This window comes from Talaromyces rugulosus, chromosome VI, assembly GCF_013368755.1.
Source record: "Talaromyces rugulosus chromosome VI, complete sequence".
NCBI lineage: Eukaryota > Fungi > Ascomycota > Eurotiomycetes > Eurotiales > Trichocomaceae > Talaromyces > Talaromyces rugulosus.
Genome location: NC_049566.1, coordinates 3507430 through 3529891, shown reverse-complemented (window position 1 = coordinate 3529891; position 22462 = coordinate 3507430). Strand labels below are relative to the sequence as shown.

At 44.2% G+C, this 22462-nt stretch overlaps 5 protein-coding genes across 5 annotated transcripts; 4 read left to right on the top strand and 1 right to left on the bottom strand.

Moving 5' to 3' along the window:
• Positions 1 to 235: 235 nt before the first annotated feature.
• TRUGW13939_11541 (uncharacterized protein) lies at positions 236 to 2000 on the top strand (the record flags this gene model as incomplete). The annotated part of the gene is made up of 2 exons (XM_035494648.1): positions 236 to 863; positions 919 to 2000. The coding sequence occupies 2 exons, from the start codon at positions 236 to 238 to the stop codon at positions 1998 to 2000; spliced, it is 1710 nt and encodes a 569-aa protein (XP_035350541.1).
• Positions 2001 to 2950: 950 nt separating this feature from the next.
• On the bottom strand, positions 2951 to 3430 carry TRUGW13939_11540 (uncharacterized protein; the record flags this gene model as incomplete). The annotated part of the gene is made up of 2 exons (XM_035494647.1): positions 2951 to 3033; positions 3091 to 3430. The coding sequence occupies 2 exons, from the start codon at positions 3428 to 3430 to the stop codon at positions 2951 to 2953; spliced, it is 423 nt and encodes a 140-aa protein (XP_035350540.1).
• Positions 3431 to 9429: 5999 nt separating this feature from the next.
• On the top strand, positions 9430 to 10446 carry TRUGW13939_11539 (uncharacterized protein; the record flags this gene model as incomplete). The annotated part of the gene is made up of 1 exon (XM_035494646.1): positions 9430 to 10446. One exon carries the CDS (start codon positions 9430 to 9432, stop codon positions 10444 to 10446), a length of 1017 nt encoding a protein of 338 aa, XP_035350539.1.
• A 5656-nt stretch (positions 10447 to 16102) lies between these two features.
• On the top strand, positions 16103 to 18034 carry TRUGW13939_11538 (uncharacterized protein; the record flags this gene model as incomplete). The annotated part of the gene is made up of 1 exon (XM_035494645.1): positions 16103 to 18034. The coding sequence occupies one exon, from the start codon at positions 16103 to 16105 to the stop codon at positions 18032 to 18034; it is 1932 nt and encodes a 643-aa protein (XP_035350538.1).
• Positions 18035 to 18197: 163 nt separating this feature from the next.
• TRUGW13939_11537 (uncharacterized protein) lies at positions 18198 to 22064 on the top strand (the record flags this gene model as incomplete). Its single annotated transcript, XM_035494644.1, has 1 exon — positions 18198 to 22064. The coding sequence occupies one exon, from the start codon at positions 18198 to 18200 to the stop codon at positions 22062 to 22064; it is 3867 nt and encodes a 1288-aa protein (XP_035350537.1).
• Between the last annotated feature and the right edge of the window lie 398 nt (positions 22065 to 22462).

Sequence of the window (22462 nt, the reverse complement as noted above, 5' to 3'; positions counted from 1 at the left end):
ATATTTAAGTAGCGACATGGCCAAGAAAAACATTTAATAGGCGGCTATACATATCATATGCACTAGCTACCATGTGCCATGTGACGTGGCGTAGTACTAGACAGCCTAATGTTGTTGCAGCCTTGTAGTGTTATTTTCAGTTTCATCTTATTTTTTCCCTGTAAAATAACCTCCTGGCTATGGACATCAGCAGGGCTCTTTCTTTCTTTCTAAATGTGCTTATATTCTAGACGTGATGGCATATCAGAGCCTTGCATCACCCGAAAATCATGCCGAGCAGATAGAGATGGATGAGCGGAGATTCGCACATCAACCCCGGATTATAAAGCATGGCAAAGGTCATGAGAAGAATGTCAACTCAGTGTCAGCGTGGTCCTGGGAGATCGCCAGTGTTGCTGGTAGCCTGCTCACCAAAACCGCCATCGTCGTCCTGCTGGCTTATTATGGCGGGCGACCATTGGCTGACTGGAATTCATCCATGCCATATGACATATCCTTGAACGCTGTGATTGCCGTCCTGACAACTGGAAACAAGGCGTTTATGCTCTATGCAGTGAGCAGTTGTATAGGCCAGGCCAAATGGTTTTGCTTCAAGAGTTCCCAGCGGCTACACAACATGGAGATATTCGACGAAGCAAGCAGAGGCTCATCTGGGTCAGTGTGGTTGATTTTCAAGGTGGCTTGGAATTTTGCTACCATCGGAGCAATCATCACTGTACTAGCCTTAGGAATCGATCCTTTCACACAACAAGTTGTCCAGTTGAATACACGGAACGTCACTGTTGACGACCCGGACTCGACGTTTGGCTTTGCCCACGAATATAACAGAAACTCAACGATAAGTGCCAACAGCTACTTGGACTGTATGTACTTCTTGCCTCTCCCAAATGTAACTTATTTCTTATTAATATGTTGTAGCTTTCCCTCAGGATTTTCAGATGCAGGGTGCTATATACAAGGCCCTATACGGTTTAGACACGAGACAAAAGGTCAACTGCGCCGGTACTTGTGTCTGGGATGGCCCATATTACTCTCTAGGGTTCTCCAGTAACTGCAGCAACGTTACTATGCAAACATTAGAAAGTCAAAAGTGCGGCAAGGATGCCACAAACACGGCAGCCACTCTCTGCAACATGACTACTCCAGGAGGAGTGCAATTGAGCAAACAGGACGTTGAAACCGATTCAGTAACTTCGTTCCAAGTCCACAGCGTGTCACACCTCGAGGACGTCAAATTCGAAGACGTCGGTACCGCCCAGATCAACTTCCTGACACTCGCCGTTTACATGTCCTCGTTCAATGGAAACTACGAAGCTCTGGGCGAGAACATCACGGAATGTACTCTCAGCCTCGCCGGGTTTGAATATTCGAATATCACGGCACAAGGTAGCAGCTTTTCGTTGGGAAATCCCCGGCAGATTGACCTTCATCAGGGATCAGCTCGTGTTGTAACGAATGACTCTGATGCTTTGGGCCTTACCGGGAGCGACATTGTGTTTGAGACTTCTGGAGTCCCAGCTCTGACCATCTCATGGCAGGACTGGATGGCGCTCTCGAATTTCTTCACATCAAGCTCTTTCCAGGCAAATTACGTTTCCGGTAACGCTCGAACGCAGACAACCCCAGGCGCCGGCCAGGCTTTAGATGGGGCAGACGTGCCCAATACCTTCAAGGCCATGACCTCAAGCATGACGGATTATGTGCGCAACGGACCTAATATGCAGCTGGCACAGGGGCAGAGGGTGAATCCCGTTATATATGTGACAGTGCTCTGGGAGTGGCTCATCCTACCCCTATTCCTCGAGGTGGCTGCCCTTTTGTTTACTTTTACACTGATTGTTCGGAGTTGTCTGGAGGCGCATGTCCCCATCTGGAAATCATCTGCACTTGCTCTGTTGGCTTATCAGTATGACGAGACTACTGGTGTTTTATGCACTCAGATAAATCGCCCAGAGAGGCTGAAGCAGTTTGCCAAAGAGACCACAGCTCATCTAGAGTAGCATATCATTTTTTAAACATCAATATTTATGTATTAGTTGATATGCAAAACTACATGTAGAACATTGGTTGATATTTATATACATGTAGAGATACATCACTATGTAGCGGCCTTGTAATTCCTTCTGTCTATCTGCAGCAAATGACCTAAGCAACTCACGGTAAATTTCACTTGAGTCTCGCTCAGGCTCACATGCTATATTAAATAGCTTTGCTATTGCAACATTTGTCACGTTCTTATCATCATATCCTCTTTTGATAAATTTCCTTTTGAGAGATTTCATGTCAAGTGCTGGAGGCTGCCTTTTTGAAATGTCAAGCAGCAGCTCATCCAACTAACTATGCCTCGGACGCTCTCCTGGATACCTGGACGGTCATATTATCATGTTAGCAAACCGATACGAGGTTCGCGGTCAATATTATTCTACAACATACTTTTGGTCATCAGCATTACTTCGGAACTTGCTCGGGTTCTTAGAAAAAAGTGCTTCTTTGCCGATGATGTTGTGCTGTATGCGGGTTATAACATTTTAGTCTTGTCCCTAATCCACTCTAGAGATACATGATGTATGAACCTGTATTGGCTTTGAAGTGATTTATTAGCAATTCCCGTGTATTCTATTACTATATATGATAAATATCGTGATTAATATCCCAACCAAATAATGCCCTGCCCGAATAGCGATGTTTTCCCAAGCCCAGACACCTAAATAAAAGCAAAAAAAGCAAAACGCCACCAATGCAACCATGTTTATAATCGGGAATAAATTCCTTTACAACCAGGAACTAATTCCTGCCTTGTCGAAAGTTTTTTGAAAGTCTAGAAATTAACTTCTAGGACTTCTCGTGCGGGGGGATCCTGTGGTTGTCCATCCCATCCTATATATGGCCATCCCTCTGGCAAGTTGGAAAAGGGCGGCAGGATATATCGATTCTTGCAGTCCCAAGGCGATCACTCCAAGTTGCATAACCCCCAAACTTTGCAGTAGCACTCTACAGCATCGGGGCAATAGATTGGTTCCATTCCAAAAATCACTACTAGCATTAGCTTTCCCCGTTTTATCCTCGCTTTTATGCGTGTGGAGAACTTACTGTGCCACGAGTATTCCATGATCCGGCCACTCATAGCATCGTCCAGGTCCGTCTTGAGCAGCCACTTCTTGTAGCGCTGGTAGTCACTCTTTGGCCTCTCCAGGATCTTCCACTTGGCCACTCCAAACTGCGCGCAGCACGAGACTCCGACAGCATCCGGCACCTCGACTCCGGGAAAGAGTTCCTTGAAACCATTCATGTAATATGGACCGGCGTGGACGGCATCCATGTCGTTGTCCGTCATCGGGTGGATTTCTTCCGGGCAACCGAGGACCCAGGCGCATCGCAGGTTGACGTATCCGACCTCTTCGAGGTAGGGGATCTGGAATCGATTGATCATATTGACGCCGTCTTAGTACGGGTCATCGTTGTGCCATTGGTATCGTTGTGAGTGGATGAAGAGCATGTAGTCCGGCAAATGGTCGTAGTTGTCAATAATGTAACTAGTTTTGGGTCAGTCTGCCAACATTCACACGCACAAAATTGGTTCCATATCAGACGCACGTCAAGTACACCATCGACTCCCGGCCCTTGTTCTTCACAACAGTCAAATCGGCGGTTCCATCGTTCACCACATACACCTTCTTCTGCCAGTCGGGCAGGTTTTTGTGAAGCCACGAGGTATCGTCTCCCCACATGCTGGCCACAACTAGGTGTTTTTTCGAGGAGCTCGACGGAGGCGTGGGCGCAGAGAAAGGCGCCCGGCGGCCATCCTCTGCGGCTTTCAGGTGTGGCGCAGAGATCCAAAATCAAAGTTCCGATATAGTATACGAGCACATGACGAATGATGAAGTGCCAATCACCCTGGAGATAATATTAAGGATCTACACATCTACGCCAGATGCCTCTGTACTTAGAAAGCTGTTTTGTTTATGCTTCTGCAAACTTTATAGTCTAAGAATGTGCTATTTACCAGATACAGATCTGTCTGAATGGGAAATACTGTTTAACCACTTCTCTAATTTTGGTTGTGACTATTTCTAGTATACCCAAAATTCTTCTGAGTCTCTTAGTAGAACCTGTGCATGCTATTTTTATAACCACTCGAACATGCTTAATTAGGTTCCGGATGACGCACGATCAGGATCTAATATTTGTCCATATTCAGAAGGGGGTGACTAGATCGAAAATAAGATAGAGATAGAAAAATTGAGGGAGTTGGAGAGACAAAGAGAAGCTAAATAAGAAGCAAAGAAAAGAAAGAATAAGAAAAAAAAAAAGAAGTTAGGGTCACTGTCTCATATCGAAGAACCACCTGCCGAAGAGCCACCTGCCGAAGAGCCACCTGCTGAAGAACCTTCGAGTTAAGTAAGATCCTTATGAGAAACATCACCGGTTAATTGTTGGATTAAATCAAAGAAACTGTATGTTTCTGAAACTTGTTACCACGCTGATTGCACAGAAATGGAAGAATGAAGGAAAAGATATATCTAATCAATGCAAGTTGATTCTTTTTTCAGGTGCATTAAATATCGAAAAATGATAGATATGGATTAATCACTATAAAATGAATCCATGCACTTTTGTGGAATGCACTTTGAACATTATCTTTCTGTTTAGAACGATCTTGGAGCATATGTGAGTATCAGGATATGGGATTAGATTACCTGAGCTATAGTTCTGAAGATGTTATTGATCTATATACTTCTAAAAAGTATATATTTTTTTATATTGGTAGTCTTTTAGAGGAAGACCCTCTGCTAAACAGAAGAGATATTGAAATTTCCTATATATTAGTAGCTGATTATACTTGATTTCTGGTTCTAGTTTAATAGAGCGAGTTAGACTATATACAATATTGCTGGATAATTCCTTCTATAGTTAATATATTTAGAGCTATGGTCGCTCTTTTCGTTTATATAATATAGTTATATTGATTATAAACTTAACATATAGAAAGAAACCTTTGTGATTTATAAATATAGATGGGTTATATAGTGCAATCTCTGTAATCTGGTATTATTTGACTAGTTAAATCTTAGCTATCTTAATTTCTAAATTATTATCTTTATTATCTATGATTTTGTTATTCAACTGTTACTGAATAGCTAGTATAGGAGTAATAGTATTATAGTCTTTCTGAACTTATTTAAGTAATGCTTGTTCTGTGGTTTAGATAGTATTGTTAAGCTATTATTACACAGTTTGATAGTCTTAATAGATTGGCTCTTTTTTAGTTATCTTGACTATGTTAAATATCTCTTTAATCTGTGTATAGAGATAGACCTGAATAGAGATTAATTCTAATACCTAATAACTGTGATAGATCTTTTATTTCTGTTCTAAGATTAATTTTTTTGGGCAATTCGGATTTTAGAATTATTAGATATAACTAGCTATTTTTATAGATTTATAGTCTGTTTTGCGCTTTTAGAAAGTATTCTATATATTATATTATATTTATTAAGAAAGATAATTCTGTTCAAAGATCTCTAATTCTATAGTATAGTCTATTACTAAGTTACGAACCGCTGTGTTCAAGTTAGGATTATCTATCATTAATTAGTATCTCAGAGTCTGGTAAATTAGTTATGGTATAGCTAGTGTCTTACCATTGATGATATTCTTAAAATTTTACTGTAGAGAGTAGGTTGTTAAAATATCTATAAAGTTAAGGGCTTTATTAAGCCATACTATCCATCTATAATACTATCGATATATAAGACTAAGACAAGATAAGATATATATACCCTATAGTATTTTAATCACTTATTGAAAGATAAATATATCTAATATATCTCTATTCTATAGAATTATTTGATCCTAGCTATTTCTAGCTTAGAGAATATACAACTTCTTTAAACTAATTAGTTTAGGTACGCTAAAAGTCCTATTATCAAAGGTAAGACTGCTGATATAACTAATAATATAAAAAACTAGATTATTATTGAGATTAAATATATATATTTTTCTACTTTTATATAATGATAAGCTATTTAATATATAAATATATCCTAATATGACTTATAGTCGCTGTCATTTCTTACTAGACTTCGTTTTAGTTAGCTTTACTCTTAACTTTAGCTCATATTTCTTAGTTTTATAATTTTTCTCTATATATAGGCGAAGATCATAATATATAATTTAAAGTAATATATTTAGCTGCGAGCTAATAAATATAGCTAAAAGAAGAATTGCTATAATCTATACTTATTGTCGCTTATTAGGAAAGATATTAATATTAGAGGCCTAGTAATACTAGATTACTTAAATAAAGTTTTTTACCTTTAATAGCTGAGGCTTTTATTTATTAAGATTAAGATTGTACTCTTTAATAAGGATATCTTAAATAAACTGTTTTTATATTATTACTTAATATATTCTATAATAGATAAAGAATAGTACTATAAAAATTTATTTTAGAATTATCAGTTTAATATAAGAATATTACTATATAATATATAGTTGACTTAATTATTATTAGTATATTATTACTATATTTATTTTCTTGATATTATAGACCTTTAGTATTTAATAAAGGAAGTTTTTAAGCTAAATAATTTTACATTATCTCAGCGTTTCGTGAGGGTCTAACTAGAGGATATTATAGTATCTAGTTCTATAAATTAATTATTATAATAGAAAAAATAGAAGAATCATATACTTAGTAAATAAGGTCTCTATTCAGTTGATATGTCTAATAGTGGTATTAACGTAAAGTATTGTCTGATAAGACTCTAATAAAGACTGATTATATTTTTGTTATAGAAAGTCTTTTATGCAAATATCAATTAAAAATAAACTTTCATAAGAATCTCCAGACTGTAATAGAATAGTGTAAAAAGCCTTTTGATAACCCATATCGCGCTAAAAATAGAAAAATATAATAGATAAAGCAGAAAAGCATACTAGATAGAAATAATATAACAGGAAAGAGGAGGTAAATAGATAGGAGGAAGTATTTATAGAGAACTAAATAGAAGCAAAACATTATTGCAGGAATTAGTTAGATGTAAATCTATTTAAACATTTATACTTAACTAGAATTTATATACTCGCTTTAAGGTGATACAGTTTTCTAAAGTCTAGAATTAGACATTAGAGCCTTATATTAGCTCTAAATATAAGCAAGCTCTAGTCAGTGTCTTACTGCACTAATGAGCCGCTCATCTTCTTTAGGAAGTAGCATCACACTGAAATAACCAGACTTAACTAGCATTTTGAGGTTATAGCAGATACACTGGGCCTGAGAAGAATAGCGTTAAAAGGCAAGGGCTATATGGTAATGTGGAGGCTTTAAAGCGGCCAGGGAAAGGTGGAGGTAGGTTAGTGAAAACGTTGGTAAAAGCAGCGTCAAGTGTAGCCAAAAACGCTGATGCTTGCACCAGGACGGACATTTATAAAATAATATCAGATACTGATAAAACAGCAAAGAGTAAGCAGATAAGATTAGAAGCATAATAACAAAAATAGAGAAAAACGCTAGCACAAGTCTATAGCCTATAGAAATTATAATAATAAATAATATACAGATATATCAAATACTTCAAAATAAAAATAGCAAAGACATTCTTTAAAGAGAAAACATAATACAAAGCCTTTATAAAAACAAGAGACAAAAGAATACTATTAAAAACAATAGTATATATATTTATAATTTCTATACTTAAAAGAGTTAGTTTTAAAGAATAAATAAATATCTACATAATAGTCTAAAAAGATAGATAACAGGCTATTTATAGATCTTTACATAACTAGAAATACTACGTCCAACTAGACACCTATAGTAGAGATAGCAGTCACTCTACAGATATTTTATACTAAAACTAAGGATATTAAATTAGGAAAGAAGGGTTTGTATAGAGACCTCCCTCAAGACCAGGAGCTCTGTTACAAGCCAAATAGTTGCGTTTATAAATCATAAAAAGGTCTCTGGGTGGGAACATAATTAGGTTAAGAATTAAATATAAAACAGATATAAAGCATAATCCATTCATAGTAATTGGTTAGATACAGCTTCAGTCTATATAATTATTAAACGATGGTAGAAAAGCATGTTAAGGAAAGCCACAATACTAGTTTAAGTATGTTAAGAAAGAGAGAAGTTTGAGAAAAGATAATAAAAAATAGATATACATGTCTTAAAAGTTAAAATATAATAACACGCCAAGATAAGACGCTATTTTAGCTAATCAATAGTTAATTTAACTAGATTAGTATAATAATATCATCTTTTTTTTTATTAATTGACTTAGAGTGGTGATTACATCTAAAAAGAACTAAAGTCCAGTTCATTAGCTAAGTTCTGTAGAGATAGGACTAATCGACCTGATCACACAGAGCGCACGGTCTAGACCATCAATTAAAGTAGATAGAATCGAAAGAAAGCCGCATTGTAGAATTATCTACTGTGAAATGGAGAGAACAGAATATAGGAAATACTTTTAAGACTTATATTTTATGATATCTAGAAAATGTCTGCATTATATATATATTTTGTAAATAAGATAGTATCTAATCTACAAGTTATCTTACCCAGATCAGTATAGAAAGTGGGTCAGTGGCTGGCTCAACATCATATTAGATGTAGAAAGCTAACGCATAGTCATTACCCTATAATAGAGCTATTTATTAGTTTGTTTATGTCAATCGGTTCAACAACTCGTCACCAAGATGTGAATCGGGGTGGGTATTCTGCTAACAGAAGACAAGATAAGAATATTGTGTAAGGCAATCCTAAGATAAATAGAGTACTATCGTAATAATAAGCTGCAAAGTATATTGAAGAGTAATAATAGTATATTATTTGCTTAAGAGAATAAAATATAATAAGCTAGATATATAATAGTAAATAGGTTGTTAGGGTCTTAGCCCCTGGGATACTCAGGCTTCGCTCTCGTAGAATAACCGCACCTGGTCCGCACCTGGTTCGCCATAGAAGAACCCCCTGACGCTACACCAGATTCGCTAGGGCGCCCCCGGGACCCACACTCGCCTGTATCGACATTCGACAATGCGAACCCCTGCGAACCTTTTCCTTCTCTTTCTCACGTTCGAATCTACTCAATTCCTGGACCTACATAAGGCCAGTAAGACGGGACCTAGCCCGTAACATTAGATTCGAACGTCTCACCCCCCTCCCCTATTTAAAGGGTCGAGAACGCGCCACTCCCCTCACCCGAAGGGTTGAGCTATACGATCGCTCCTCGTTCGTTCGAGTCGAGCCCCTGAGAACCGTACCAACTCTCCTCATTCGGAGGATTGAATTATTATATCGCCGCTCCTCGACGACCGAGTTGAGCATTGAGAAATTTCCCCATTATGACGAATAGCCCACCGAGGGACGGCCCGGACCGAAGGGGCATACCTTTGGAACCGAACCAGCTGTTATTGGAACAAATGCAACGAATGGAACTCCTTCTGACGAATATGTCCGCTCGCCTATCGCATGTCGAAGGACAAGTTAACAATACGACCGAACCACCTATGCCCGAGGTCCCTACTGATGCCACACCATCGGTAACCCCTATGTACAGTGCGAACAAACCGCGCCACTCCCTTGACCATCCCGATAAATATGACGACTCTGATCGTTCACGATATATGCAGTTCGTGGCAATCCTATATGCAAAATTGACGGTCGATGCACCAGCGATCGGAGGACCGTACGAGCAACTGTGGTACGCCTATGGACGGTTGGCAGGAAAGGCCCAGACGAAGGTCTACCCCTGGATGCGGCTTCATGGGAACGTAAATACGGTCACCCCCGCTACACTAGAAGCTTTCTTTGCGCACCTTAACGTGCTGTTCGAAGATCATCAACTTGTGGAGAAGGCGAACCTTGAACTTAACCGTATACGACAGGGGCGCACCCCTTTCCAGGACTTTATCAGCGAATTTGAACGGATATTACTTCTTGCAGGAGGTCAATCATGGACCGACGACGTAAAAATCTCACGACTGAAAACCGCGATTAACCAAGAAATGAGGCGTGCGACTGTCGGGAGCGACATGCCGAAGCAGTACGAAGCTTTCTGCGAACGCTTACACCGAGTAGCGAACGACCTTGAAGAGCTGAAAAGGATTGACAACATCCAGTCCCGATACAAGCGGAACACTTCCCGTCCGCTCACAAAAGGAACCTCCCCCGACAGAGGACAGCCCCAAGTCATGGACTGGACACCTGCGGGCCTGCCAATTAATACTGTCAGAACGGACAACTGTTTTCGATGCGGAAAACCGGGTCATATTGCCCAATACTGCCCCGAGCCTGCGCCGCTCCGTCGGGCGCCATCTCCGAGGAACCGTGGCAAGAAGAAACACGATACGTTCACGAGAATATCCAACACCGGAGTAAAGGAGAATGAAACCGAATCTGATACAGGCTCAGATAGCACATCAGAGTCAAAAGAGTAGCTCCTGCGCAAAGTCGCCCGCAGGAGCCAAAATGCAAAACAGCTCGTGACTTCGAGAATTTTAAGAAGATGGTTGGAAGGTTTGACGGACCCCCATTCAATATAGACGCATGGTTAGACCGTAGAACCAATGCCAATGCTTTAATTGATAGTGGGTGCCTCACCTATGGGATCATCAAAGAGACCTTCGCTCGAAAGAAAAAGCTGAATTGTAGCGCTATTAAACCTCGACCTATTAAGGGATATGATGGTTCGGCACCTCAATACATCAAAGAAATTGCATGCGTGACATTAGATATCGGGGGAAATATACAGGAGAAAGCCTACTTCTATGTGGTTCCGAAGTGCGAATACGATATGATATTGGGTCTCCCATGGATGGAACACCAACATGTAAGAATTGACGCCGCTGGAGGCCGACTGGAATTCGGGAACGGAATATCCGTCGATAAAAAGAACCTGTTACGACCTGAGTACGCCCCCCGACAGATCGGTGCAGCTGCGGTGAACGCTTTGAAAAGGATGCGAAGCAGGAAAAAGGAGGTCGACATATTTGCAGTCTCCATGCGGGATATTGAGAAAGCTCTGGCCCCGAAACCACAGACAGACCCAGGGAACAAGCTACCTAAGCATTACCACGAGTTCCTGGAACTATTTGACCCGAAGGAAGCTGACAAGCTACCACCGTCACGTCCGAATATCGACCATCAGATTGAACTAATTGACGCCGACGCGAAGGGGCGCAAGCCAGAGATACCATGGGGCCCTCTCTATAACATGTCACGGGAAGAACTGCTGGTCCTACGGAAAACTCTCCACGACTTACTGTCGAAGGACTTCATACGTGTGAGCAACTCGCCCGCTGCAGCGCCGGTACTGTTTGTAAGGAAACCCGGAGGAGGACTGCGCTTCTGCGTCGATTATCGGGCGCTCAACGCTATGACAAAAAGGGACCGATATCCACTACCGTTAATACATGAGACCCTACAACGAATATCTAAAGCCCGATGGTTTACAAAGCTTGACGTTACAGCGGCCTTCCATAAGATACGCATCGCCGAAGGAGACGAGTGGAAGACAGCTTTCCGAACCAGGTTTGGACTCTATGAATGGTTAGTAACACCTTTCGGCCTTACCAATGCGCCGAGCACGTTTCAACGATACATCAATTGGACCCTTCGCGAGTTCCTGGACGACTTTGTATCTGCCTATCTGGACGACGTGCTTATCTTTACGGAAGGCAGCCGCGCGCACCATCGGAAACAGGTAATGAGGGTGCTAGAACGCCTGCGCACTGCGGGACTACAGCTAGATATCAATAAATGCGAGTTCGAGGTGCAGACAACAAAATACCTCGGATTCATATTAGAAGCTGGAAAAGGGATCCGAATGGACCCCGCGAAAGTCTCTGCCATTTTGGAATGGAAAGCCCCAACGTGTGTGAAAGACGTGCGATCGTTCCTAGGGTTCGCAAATTTCTACCGACAGTTTATCCGAGGGTATTCCGACATAATCCGTCCGCTGACAGAACTGACTAAAAAGGGAACTACCTTCGTTTGGACCAAGGCCGCCAATGAAGCCTTCGAACAACTAAAGCAAATGTTTGTGAGCGACCCAATACTAGTGCAATTCGACCCCGAGCAGGATACAATCGTGGAAGCCGACTCTTCGGGATATGTCGTAGGGGGGACATTATCACAGTACGATAACAAAGGACTCCTACGAACCTGCGCCTACTTCTCCCGAAAGTGCACGCCCGCGGAGTGCAATTACGAGATCCACGATAAGGAGCTATTGGCGATAATAGCGTGTCTGAAGCAATGGGAACCTGAACTAATTGGCACTAAGGAGTTTACTATCCTGACCGACCACCGGAATCTTAAATACTTCATGCAGCTCCGACGGTTGAATGAAAGGCAAATGAGATGGGCCGGTATACTCTCACGCTTCAACTATAAGCTCCAATACCGGCCAGGGCGACTAGCTGCCAGACCTGATGCACTATCGCGACGCTCGCAAGATATGCCCGATGGGATTGACGATGAACGCCTAGCATACCGAAATAAGCGTCTTATCAACCCTAACAAGGTACGGAGAGACTATCCAGAACAACCTCCCCAGGGTCGCTTATCGAACACCGCACCTGAACCCCATGTCCACGCTACCCACATAGAGCACTTAACGTCAATTGGAGAACAGTGGCGACTAGCCGAAGCCGAGGATAAGAATTATGAACGAATCAAAGAGGCCGTACGCCAGAAGCTCCCGCGGTTCCCTCAAGACCTACAACTTCGCACCATGGTATCCGAATGCACGATCGATGCAGCGGACCGGTTACTATTTCGAAACCGACAATGGGTACCAAACAGCGAACCACTCCGCACTCGTATTATACAAGATACGCACGACTCCTATCTCACCGGACACCCAGGCCGAAACATGACCTATGCCATCGTGGCCCGACAACTATATTGGCCGAACCTATCTGAGGATGTCCGAAGGTTCGTGAATAACTGCGACAAATGTGGTGCGAACACCGTATGGAGACAACGCCGACAAGGGTTATTAAAACCGCTCCCTGTTCCCTCGCGAATGTGGCGAGATATTAGTATGGATTTTATAGAGAAACTCCCAATGTCCGACGGGAATACGAATCTCATGGTAATCGTTGACCGACTGGGAAAAGGGATTATATTGGTACCATGCAAACACATAGATACTGAGACAGTGATATCGAAGTTCGTTGACCGATTCATACGCGAACATGGGCCGCCTAGCAGCATTATATCGGATCGGGGCACGCAATTTGTTAATGACCTTTGGAAAGGCGTGTGCGAACGTCTAAAGATCATGAGACGATTGTCAACCGCGCATCACCCCCAAACTGATGGACAGACGGAACGTGCTAACTCTGTGGTGGAAGAATACCTGCGGAACTTCTGTACCTACCTCCAAACCGACTGGAGCCCACTAACCGCAATTGCGCAACTCGCAATAAACGGGCGCGACGCTACTGCAACTGGTATCAGCCCCTTCTTCCTGACCCATGGATACAACGTCGAACCACTCCAGTTAGATGAAGCTATCCCCACATCTGAGCAGCAAAGACCCGCCGCCGAACGTGCAAACGATATAGTTACTAAGCTACGGCAGGCCTTTGATATAGCGCAGACTGAGCTTGTCTCAGCGCAGCAGCGAATGGAAGATAGTGCGAACCGTCGCCGAGAGACTCCTCTGGAGTATAAAGTAGGACAGAAGGTATGGTTAGACCTTCGGAACATTCGGACCGAACGACCTTCGAAGAAGCTGGACGCCCGACATGCGAAATATACTATACTAGAGAAAGTGGGATCCCATGCGTACCGACTCGATGTCCCCGGAACTATTCATGATGTTTTTCATACGACGCTCCTCCGCCCTGCGGGCACACGTCCGCTCCCTTCACAGACCCGACACGATTACCAGCCACCAGCGCACCTAGTAGAAGGCAATGAAGAGTACCTAGTCGATAGCATACTCGACGAACGGACCATACGTCGGGGCCGCGGACATATGAAGCAATACCTTGTCCGTTGGACCGGATATGCGCGACCTACATGGGAACCTGCCCGGTCCATGGAAGACACCGAAGCACTCGACCACTGGCTCCAACACCACAACGCCCTTGCCGAAGGGGGGGAGTAATGTTAGGGTCTTAGCCCCTGGGATACTCAGGCTTCGCTCTCGTAGAATAACCGCACCTGGTCCGCACCTGGTTCGCCATAGAAGAACCCCCTGACGCTACACCAGATTCGCTAGGGCGCCCCCGGGACCCACACTCGCCTGTATCGACATTCGACAATGCGAACCCCTGCGAACCTTTTCCTTCTCTTTCTCACGTTCGAATCTACTCAATTCCTGGACCTACATAAGGCCAGTAAGACGGGACCTAGCCCGTAACATAGGTATTTCTATATAGTTCTTAATATCAAAGCATTACTTTAATATCTAGCAGCACCGCTTTATTATATAGAATTACTAATTCTATATTTAGAAACACTATTTCTAGCTTATCTTAGCTTACTGAACGTGCCTGAAGTACTAAACCAATTCTAGTTAGTGTTATATATATATATTATATATATAATATTATTTTAGTAGCTATTAATATAAATAGTATAATTAGCTATAAATTATTTATTTTTTTAATAATTTTCTCTCTTAAGACTGGCGTCCTAACAATGTAATAAATAGTTAAGTTTTTTTATATTTTTAGTAGGTTAACTGTTATTTATATTTTCTTATACTTGTAATAATAATCTAATTATATCTTTAAAAATTTTAGGTATTTATAAAAATAAACTAGCTTATTAACTTATAAAGAAAGATTTTAAAATAATTATTCTTTATACTTGTTGTACTTAACTAAATAAATTTTATATTAAATATATTAATTTTTTTTATTATAGTAAGTATACTTATTTAAATTAAAAATATATAGATTTTCCTACGATTTTTTCTAATAAAGAGTGATGGAGGTTAATCATGACTTAGAAGCAAATCTGTATTTAAAAGAAAGAAATATTCACAAAGCTTCAGTATTTAAAGATATAGAATAAGTTATTTTAAAGTATACTGATAATTTTATAATAAAAAATATAAAAAAAATAAAAGAATTAAAGTATTTAGAAAAAAAAAAAGAGAAAAAGTAGAAATAAAAAAACCAAACAGCAAAAATTAAATAAGATAATTATTACTACCATTTAAGAGTTTCCTATATTATCTAATAATAAATTTAATTATATCCTCTCTAACTTCCTTTCTAATAAAATATTTAAATTTTTTCAGGACAGTTTAAATATCTAATAAATTCTTATAAATTATATTTAGGTCTATATCTTTTTTAATTAATTAAATAAAAGATTTTTTTATCTACTAATTTTCTTTTTAAAATATTTTTAACTTTATATTTATCTTTAGTTACTTTATTATTACTATTTTCTAAATTTTTAATTAGTTCTAATAATAAGATATAAAATATTAAATATACTTTTATTTTTATTAATAATTAAAATTTATAATTATTATTAATAAGTTTTTTTTAAATTATAAAAAGTCTATATTTAATAATATTAAGTTTATTATTTAATTTTTTACTTAGAATATTAAATTTTTTCTATCTAATTATTTATTATAATAAGTAAACTTTCTTTTTTTTTTTAAAGATTAATATATCTTTATACTTTTTATTATAGTAGATCTTTATTTAGTTTTTAGACTACTTAATATCTTTTAAGATTATTTAATAAAATATCTATAATTTCTTAGCTTATATTATTATAGCTTTAAATAATTTTTTTTATAGTACTTCAGACTATATTATTTTTAGATATTATCTAAGATTTATAAAATATAGAACTTATTTTATTATAGTATTTTCTATATTATTTAATATAAACTATATTAATAGTAGTAGTTCTACCTAATTATCTTATTCCTAATCTAAATAATATTAAAAATATTATTTAACTATTTGAATTATTCTCTTAGACTAGCTATTAGTCTATTAGTAATTTATAATTAATAACTTATAATATATTTTATATATCTTTATAATTATCTACTATTAATAATCTAATACCCGCCGGGAAAATCAAAAATCAACCTTTTGAAATTCAATGCTACTGGAAGGCATCCAGGGCTTCGCTATGGCCCCTGGACTCCCCAATATCGACAACCACCCCCTAGACCCAGGGGGGCAGGCGCTAGGTCTGGTGAACCCCGTAGGGGCCTATATAGGCACCCCAGCGGGGACAGCACCACCAGCGCCCCCCGAGGCAAGTGCAACAGTCCCTCAGAGCGAGGGCTTCTTGCCTAGCCTGGAAATCAACCCTAGGGAGTTGTTTCCCCCCCTAAGCAGCGTGCCAGGCTCCCAGGAAGCACCTAAAACTCTAGGGAAGAGACTACAGGAACACAGCCCTGACGGGGCAGAAAGAGCCCCCATGAAGGCCCTAATCGGCCCAGCCTACAAGGACATGGAACAGGCCTTATTAGGCCACTTTGCAAGCAGCAATAGCGCGCTGCACGCGGAGATGGCCGCTATGAAGGCCTATATGACCTCTCTGGTAGAGGCTATGGAGCAGCGCCTCACAGGCCAATTGGGCGCTCTGGAGCGCCGTTTCTCAACCCTAGAAGCTCAACAGGCCTCCCCGAACGCCCCAAACCACCCCCTAAAGCCCCTATCGTCAGGGGGCGACCGCCAGGGCCCACGACAGCCTCTGCCATCCCAGGGGACGACGTTTGCAGAGGTCGCCCATGGCCCCCAAGCTAACCCGAATAGGGCCGCTAAGCCCATAGAGCCACGCAGAGCCTCACCCCCGATATCAAAACCACCCCCTGGGGTGAAGCCCGCAGCAGGCCCCCAGTGGGCCGATATAGCGGCCAGCAATGCCCAGGAGTGGCAAATCGTTACAAAAAAACGGGCTTACTCCCCGAACCAGCCCCCAAAAGTCCAAATGGACCCAGGGAGCCTGAAGCCTATTCGCGGAAGCAACAAGGGAGACCGCAGGCTTATATTTAGGCGTGAAAATGGCCGCACCGCCCCTAGAAAGTCTAAAGCCGATGTCATCTTGCAGCTTAACCGCTGCCTAGCCCAGGCAGGCTTCCCGAACTTCGCCAGGGTAATAGACGCCAATTACACCGAATCAGGGGCTATCTCAGCCCTATTGGACCAAGGAAGCACCGTAGGCTCGCTATTACCAGCCTATAAGGACCTATTAGTGGCTGCCTGCCACCGGGTCGACCCCGCAGTCATCTCAGTGGAAGCAGACCAACAGTGGCACAAGATTAAGGTGCATGCGGTGCCGGTAGCCCGCTATAGCGCCTCAGGGCTAGGCCTAGCCAGGGAAGAAATTGAATTAGGGGGCACATGCACCCTAATGAGAAACCCTACCTGGATCAAGCCGATAGCGGCTATCCAGACTAATAAGCAGCGTTTCTCTACTATCGTTATAACAGTAGGAGGCCTAGATGACGCCCGCAGGCTACTCGCCCGGGGCGTACGCTTCGGGGGCAACAGGCACCCTACCAGCCCCTATCACGAAGTGGGTAAAGACACCGTTTGCACCCGATGCTGCGGCATTGGCCACCGAACTTATAGAGGCTGCGGCACCCGACCACCACTCTGCACCGTGTGTGCTGGCGCCCATGAAGCCCAAGAGCACACCTGCAACGTGCTAGACTGCAGGGCCCAAACAGGCCACCCATGCCTGCATGCACCCACTAAATGCGGCAACTGTGGGGGGAAGCACCAGGCTGATTCCCCGGGGTGCCCCAAGCTTCGGGAGGCCCGCCGGCGACTCCATAAGCGCTTCCCTGGCGTAGAGGTCGTTATGCCCCCTCCCCCCCCTGAATGGACCGAATGGGAAGGCGTTGCTGAGGAGGCTTCTCCCCCAACCACTACCCAGGACGCCCCCCAAGCCCCAAAGCTTAGGGAGGTCGATGACGCTATGGAAGATGCCCCAGGGACATCACCCCTACCGTACTCATCCCCGTGTCCAACACCAACGCCTGGAGCTGCAGCCCCTATTAATGTTGATTATTCAACATAATTGCGGCCGTACCTACCCCGCAACCTTAGGGGCTCTAGAAGCGGGGATAGAGCGGCAAATAGGCATTATATGCCTGCAAGAGCCTTATATTGCCTATGACTTCTCCCACCCAGGCTATCTGCTGTACTGGCCAGGGGGGGAGAAGCGGGATCAACGGGTGCTTATGGCCATCCGTAAAGACCTTATAGGGGCGGTTAGGGTCGAGAACCGCACTGATTTAGTAGACCACCCCTATTTACAGGCCCTGGACATATGGGAAGCACCAATAATTAGCGGGCATGCCCCCCGACGCACTAGAATAGTCAACTGCTATGATGTGTGGATTGGGGCCAGTTACCGGTGGCAAGGGGCCTTCCCTAGACGACGCCGGGCCATCGAGGACGCAGACTGGGACCTGCTTATAGTGGGTAGGTGCCTATTAGTGGGTGATTTCAACGCCCATAGCCCTTCGTGGAACCCACTGGCCAAGGGCCGGGTTAACGCTGAGCCCTTGGAACAGCTTATAGAGCGGCACTCACTATATGTTAATAACCCACTGGGGGAGGCCACACGCTATAAGAAGACCGAGGGGGTGTCAATTATTGATTTAGCGTTATCCTCGCCAACCCTAGGGCCTCTGCAAGCCTGGGAGGTGGATAAGGATAAGCCTACAACATCTGACCATGAGCTTATCGTCCTAGCCTGGGAAGCCCTAGAACCCCCCCCAGGAGGAATCTCCGGGGAGATTACTGGGTGGCAGATAGAAGCTCTGCAGGTAAACGAGGAAGCCCTAAAGCTGGCCACAGCAGCTTGGGCCTCAGAGGCTGTAGGCCACCCCCCTCTTAGTGATCAATGCACCGAGGAAGACCTTGCTAGAGAGGCCAATTGGGTGCAGGACACCCTAACCAGCGTACTCGATAGGCATGCCAAAGCAGTACGGCTTTGTGCACGCTCTAAGCGGTGGTGGAAGCCAGAGCTGCGGCAAGCCCGGAGCTTATGGGCTGCAGCCCGCAAGCGGTGGCAGGCCCATGCCTGTACCGACACCGAATTCAAGGCTGCAAGAACCGCTTATTACCATGAAATAAAGGCGGCTAAAAGGACCTGCTGGGAGGTCTTCCTTGCTGAGGGAGGCCCTGGGGGGAAGGAAGAGTGGAAAAAAGGTTCGAACCCCACTGGGAACCCTTTTCCCAAAGGCCCTAGGGATGGCCTGGAAAAGCCTTCTCCAGGAGATCCTAATAGGTGTTGGATAGCCCTACAGTACACTAAGCCACGGACTAATCCCACCACCCCAGCACTCCAAGGCCCGGATCTAGGGGCTCCCCCTGCCACTACCATGGCCGATAAAGAAGCCCTAATCAGGGAAATGGCATTTCCTAACGCCCCCCGTAGCTCCCCTCCTGGGGAGCTGCCAGGTGGACAGGCCCACATGCTTATAACGCCAGAGCGGGTGCATCAGGCTTTATTCAGCCAGAGCATTAAGAAAGCTCCGGGGGCCGACAGGCTCAATTTTAAAGCATGCCGGCTACTCTGGGCACTAGACTCACCCCGAATCATAGGGATGGCTAGGCAGTGCTTTCGGCTTGGGGTGCACCCAGGGGCCTGGAAGACCGCTAAAGGCATCCTACTTCGGAAGCCAGGGAAGCCTGATTACACCCAGGTGAAGGCCTGGAGGGTGATAAGCTTGCTTAGCTGCCTGGGCAAGGTTGTTGAGAAGCTGGCTGCAGGCCTTATAGCGGACTGGTGTGAGGCCCAGGGGGCTTTACACCCTGGACAAATGGGGTGCAGGCGGGGCCGTGGGGCTATTGACGCGGTGGCCTGCCTCGTGCAAACAGTGCACGAGGGATGGACTCAAAAGCTTCTCACAGGCACTATCTTTATTGACGTTATGGGGGCCTTCGACCATGTTGACCCCTATAAGCTTAGTGAGGCTATGGAAGCTGCAGGCCTGGACAATGACCTTATAAGGTGGACCTTATCCTTCCTTACAAATAGAAGGGTCAGCCTCGTAATTGACGGTTATAAAGCTCCTGAACAGCCTATTGACTCAGGGCTGCCCCAGGGCTCACCGGTCTCCCCAATCCTCTTTCTTATCTATATCCGGGGTGTGTTTCAGGCTATGGAACAGCAGGTGCCAGGGATCAAGGCCCTGTCCTATGCCGATGACATAGGCCTGGTAGCCCAGGGAAGCTCGGTCTCTGAGATCTGCAGGCAGCTAGAAGCAGCGGCAAAAGCTGCTATTGAGTGGGGACTGGCAGATAGCGTCAAATTCGACCCTAAAAAGACAGAGGCCATCCTATTCTCTAGGGCCACCAGCAGGGAACATAAAAATCAGGTCCAGGAAGCTAGGGTGCAGGTAGGAGACGCTTTAGTGGCATTCTCCCCAACAGCCATCCGGTGGTTAGGGGTCTTACTAGATCCAAAGCTTACCCTCAAAGCCCACTATAAGTACCGCCTGCAAAAAGGTCAAAATACTGAAAGACGAGTGCGGGCACTGTGCAAGGCCCAGGGGCTCCCCCCAGGCCTGGCATGGCGAATCCAAAAGGCCACCGCGCAGTCAGTGGCGCTTTATGGGGCCGAGCTTTGGTGGCATGGGCAAAAGAACTGCCTAGAAGGACTGCAGGGCCTAATTAATAACCAGGCCCGGGCAGTCACAGGCATGCTGAAGTCCACCCCATTAGGACCGCTTATAAGGGAGGCAGCTTTGGAACCAGCAGAGGCCCTATTAGATAGTAAACAGCGGCGGTATGCCCTGAGACTCCTAGGACTTCCCCAGGGGCATCCAGCAGCAGAAATACTCCCCATAACGCTTAGGGAGGGAGACGCCCATGCACAGCCTGGAGAGCAGCCGCTAGAAGACCGAGCTTGGGCAACACCAACCCGCCGAGGCCCCTGGAAGCTGGGCATGGGCCTGGCCCGCAGGCTACGAGAGGCCTTGACCGCCGACCCCTCCCAGGGCTTTGAGCGTACAATAGAGCCTGGTAATAGGTCTATACCACTAGATTTCAGGATAGACTCCCCTGAAACCGCTATGCAATTAGCCTCAGACCCCCTAAGTGGGATAGGGAACACTGACCTTTACTCAGACGGTTCCAGGTTAGACGATCAGCGCGTAGGCGCTGCGGTAGCTTATAAGCCACTTATTGGCCCCTGGAGGTCGCGCCTAGCTCCCCTGGGCGCAGGCTTCGAAGTCTTTGATGCAGAACTAATAGGAGTAGTCGAAGCCCTAGAGTGGGCGCTGGCAGAGAATCTTAGAGGGCCAATTAGGGTGTTTCTCGATGCTCAAGCCGCTATAGGCAGGCTTCAGCATACCCAGCCAGGCCCTGGCCAAGCCCTGGCGCTGCGGGCACATGATCTAGCCAAGGAACTGCAGGCCACCGGCCGCAGGGTTACTATATGCTGGGTGCCAGGCCATAAGGGGGTCCCAGGCAACGAAGAGGCCGATAAAGCCGCCAAGAAAGCTGCGGGGAAGCCCCGAACAGGCAAATACTCGGGCATCTCACTGGCACATGCTCAACGGGCCTGTACCGAAGCTTATAGAGCTGCCAGGGCCAACTGGCTTGCTGCAAAGCTTGCAAAGCGTGCCCAGCGGGCAAGCCAGGCCTACTATCCCCCCCGGGGATGGAAGCTTGACCCAATGTTGGCGAACACCCCCAAGCACCTAGCGCGGCGATATTACCAGTTCAAGACTGGCCACGCACCAATTGGGGCCTATTTGCACCGAATTAAGGCCCGAGACTTCCCTAATTGCTTGGGGTGCTCTAGGGGGACTGAGACGGTAAGACACCTTCTTACAAACTGTCGACAGTGGTGCCACCAGCGGGAAAAACTATATGCCGGCTTGGCCGAAGCGGGGGTAAAGGCCCTGCAGGATAGCGAGCAGTGCCCCGAAGCACGCCTATTCCAGGACCCAAAGGCCACTACAGCGCTGCTGGCGTTTATAGGGGCCATTAGGGAGCGAGAGGATAACCAACAGGCCTGGGAGCAGGCCTATAAGACTGATAATTGGGGCATTGAGGCCCTGGATGAGGGAGAGCGAGAGGGGGAAGGATAGCGGGCAGGGGCGGCCCGCTATTGTAGGCAACGCCCAAACGTTAGTGGCCATAAGGAGGGGGTAGTGGTTGCCACCCACTATAAGCCCCCGAATCGTCCTGCGCATATAAGTGGCTTGGGGCGAGGAAAGTGCAAGATACCTTGAAAGCATGGATCCAATGGGGGTAGAGGCACCGGTTTATAGGGGGCAACCCCTATAAGCAGGCCTAATCCACACGAATCGCTGTCTGTCATAGCCTAGGGCTCGGTATAGACGTTAAATTTGATTAAATAAATAAATAAATAAATAATTATCTACTAATATTTAGATATAAATAACTTATTTTAGTCTATAATAAGTTTATTTAATAATTTAGTTTATATAAAAACTTTTTATAATATAAATTTTATATATTATTC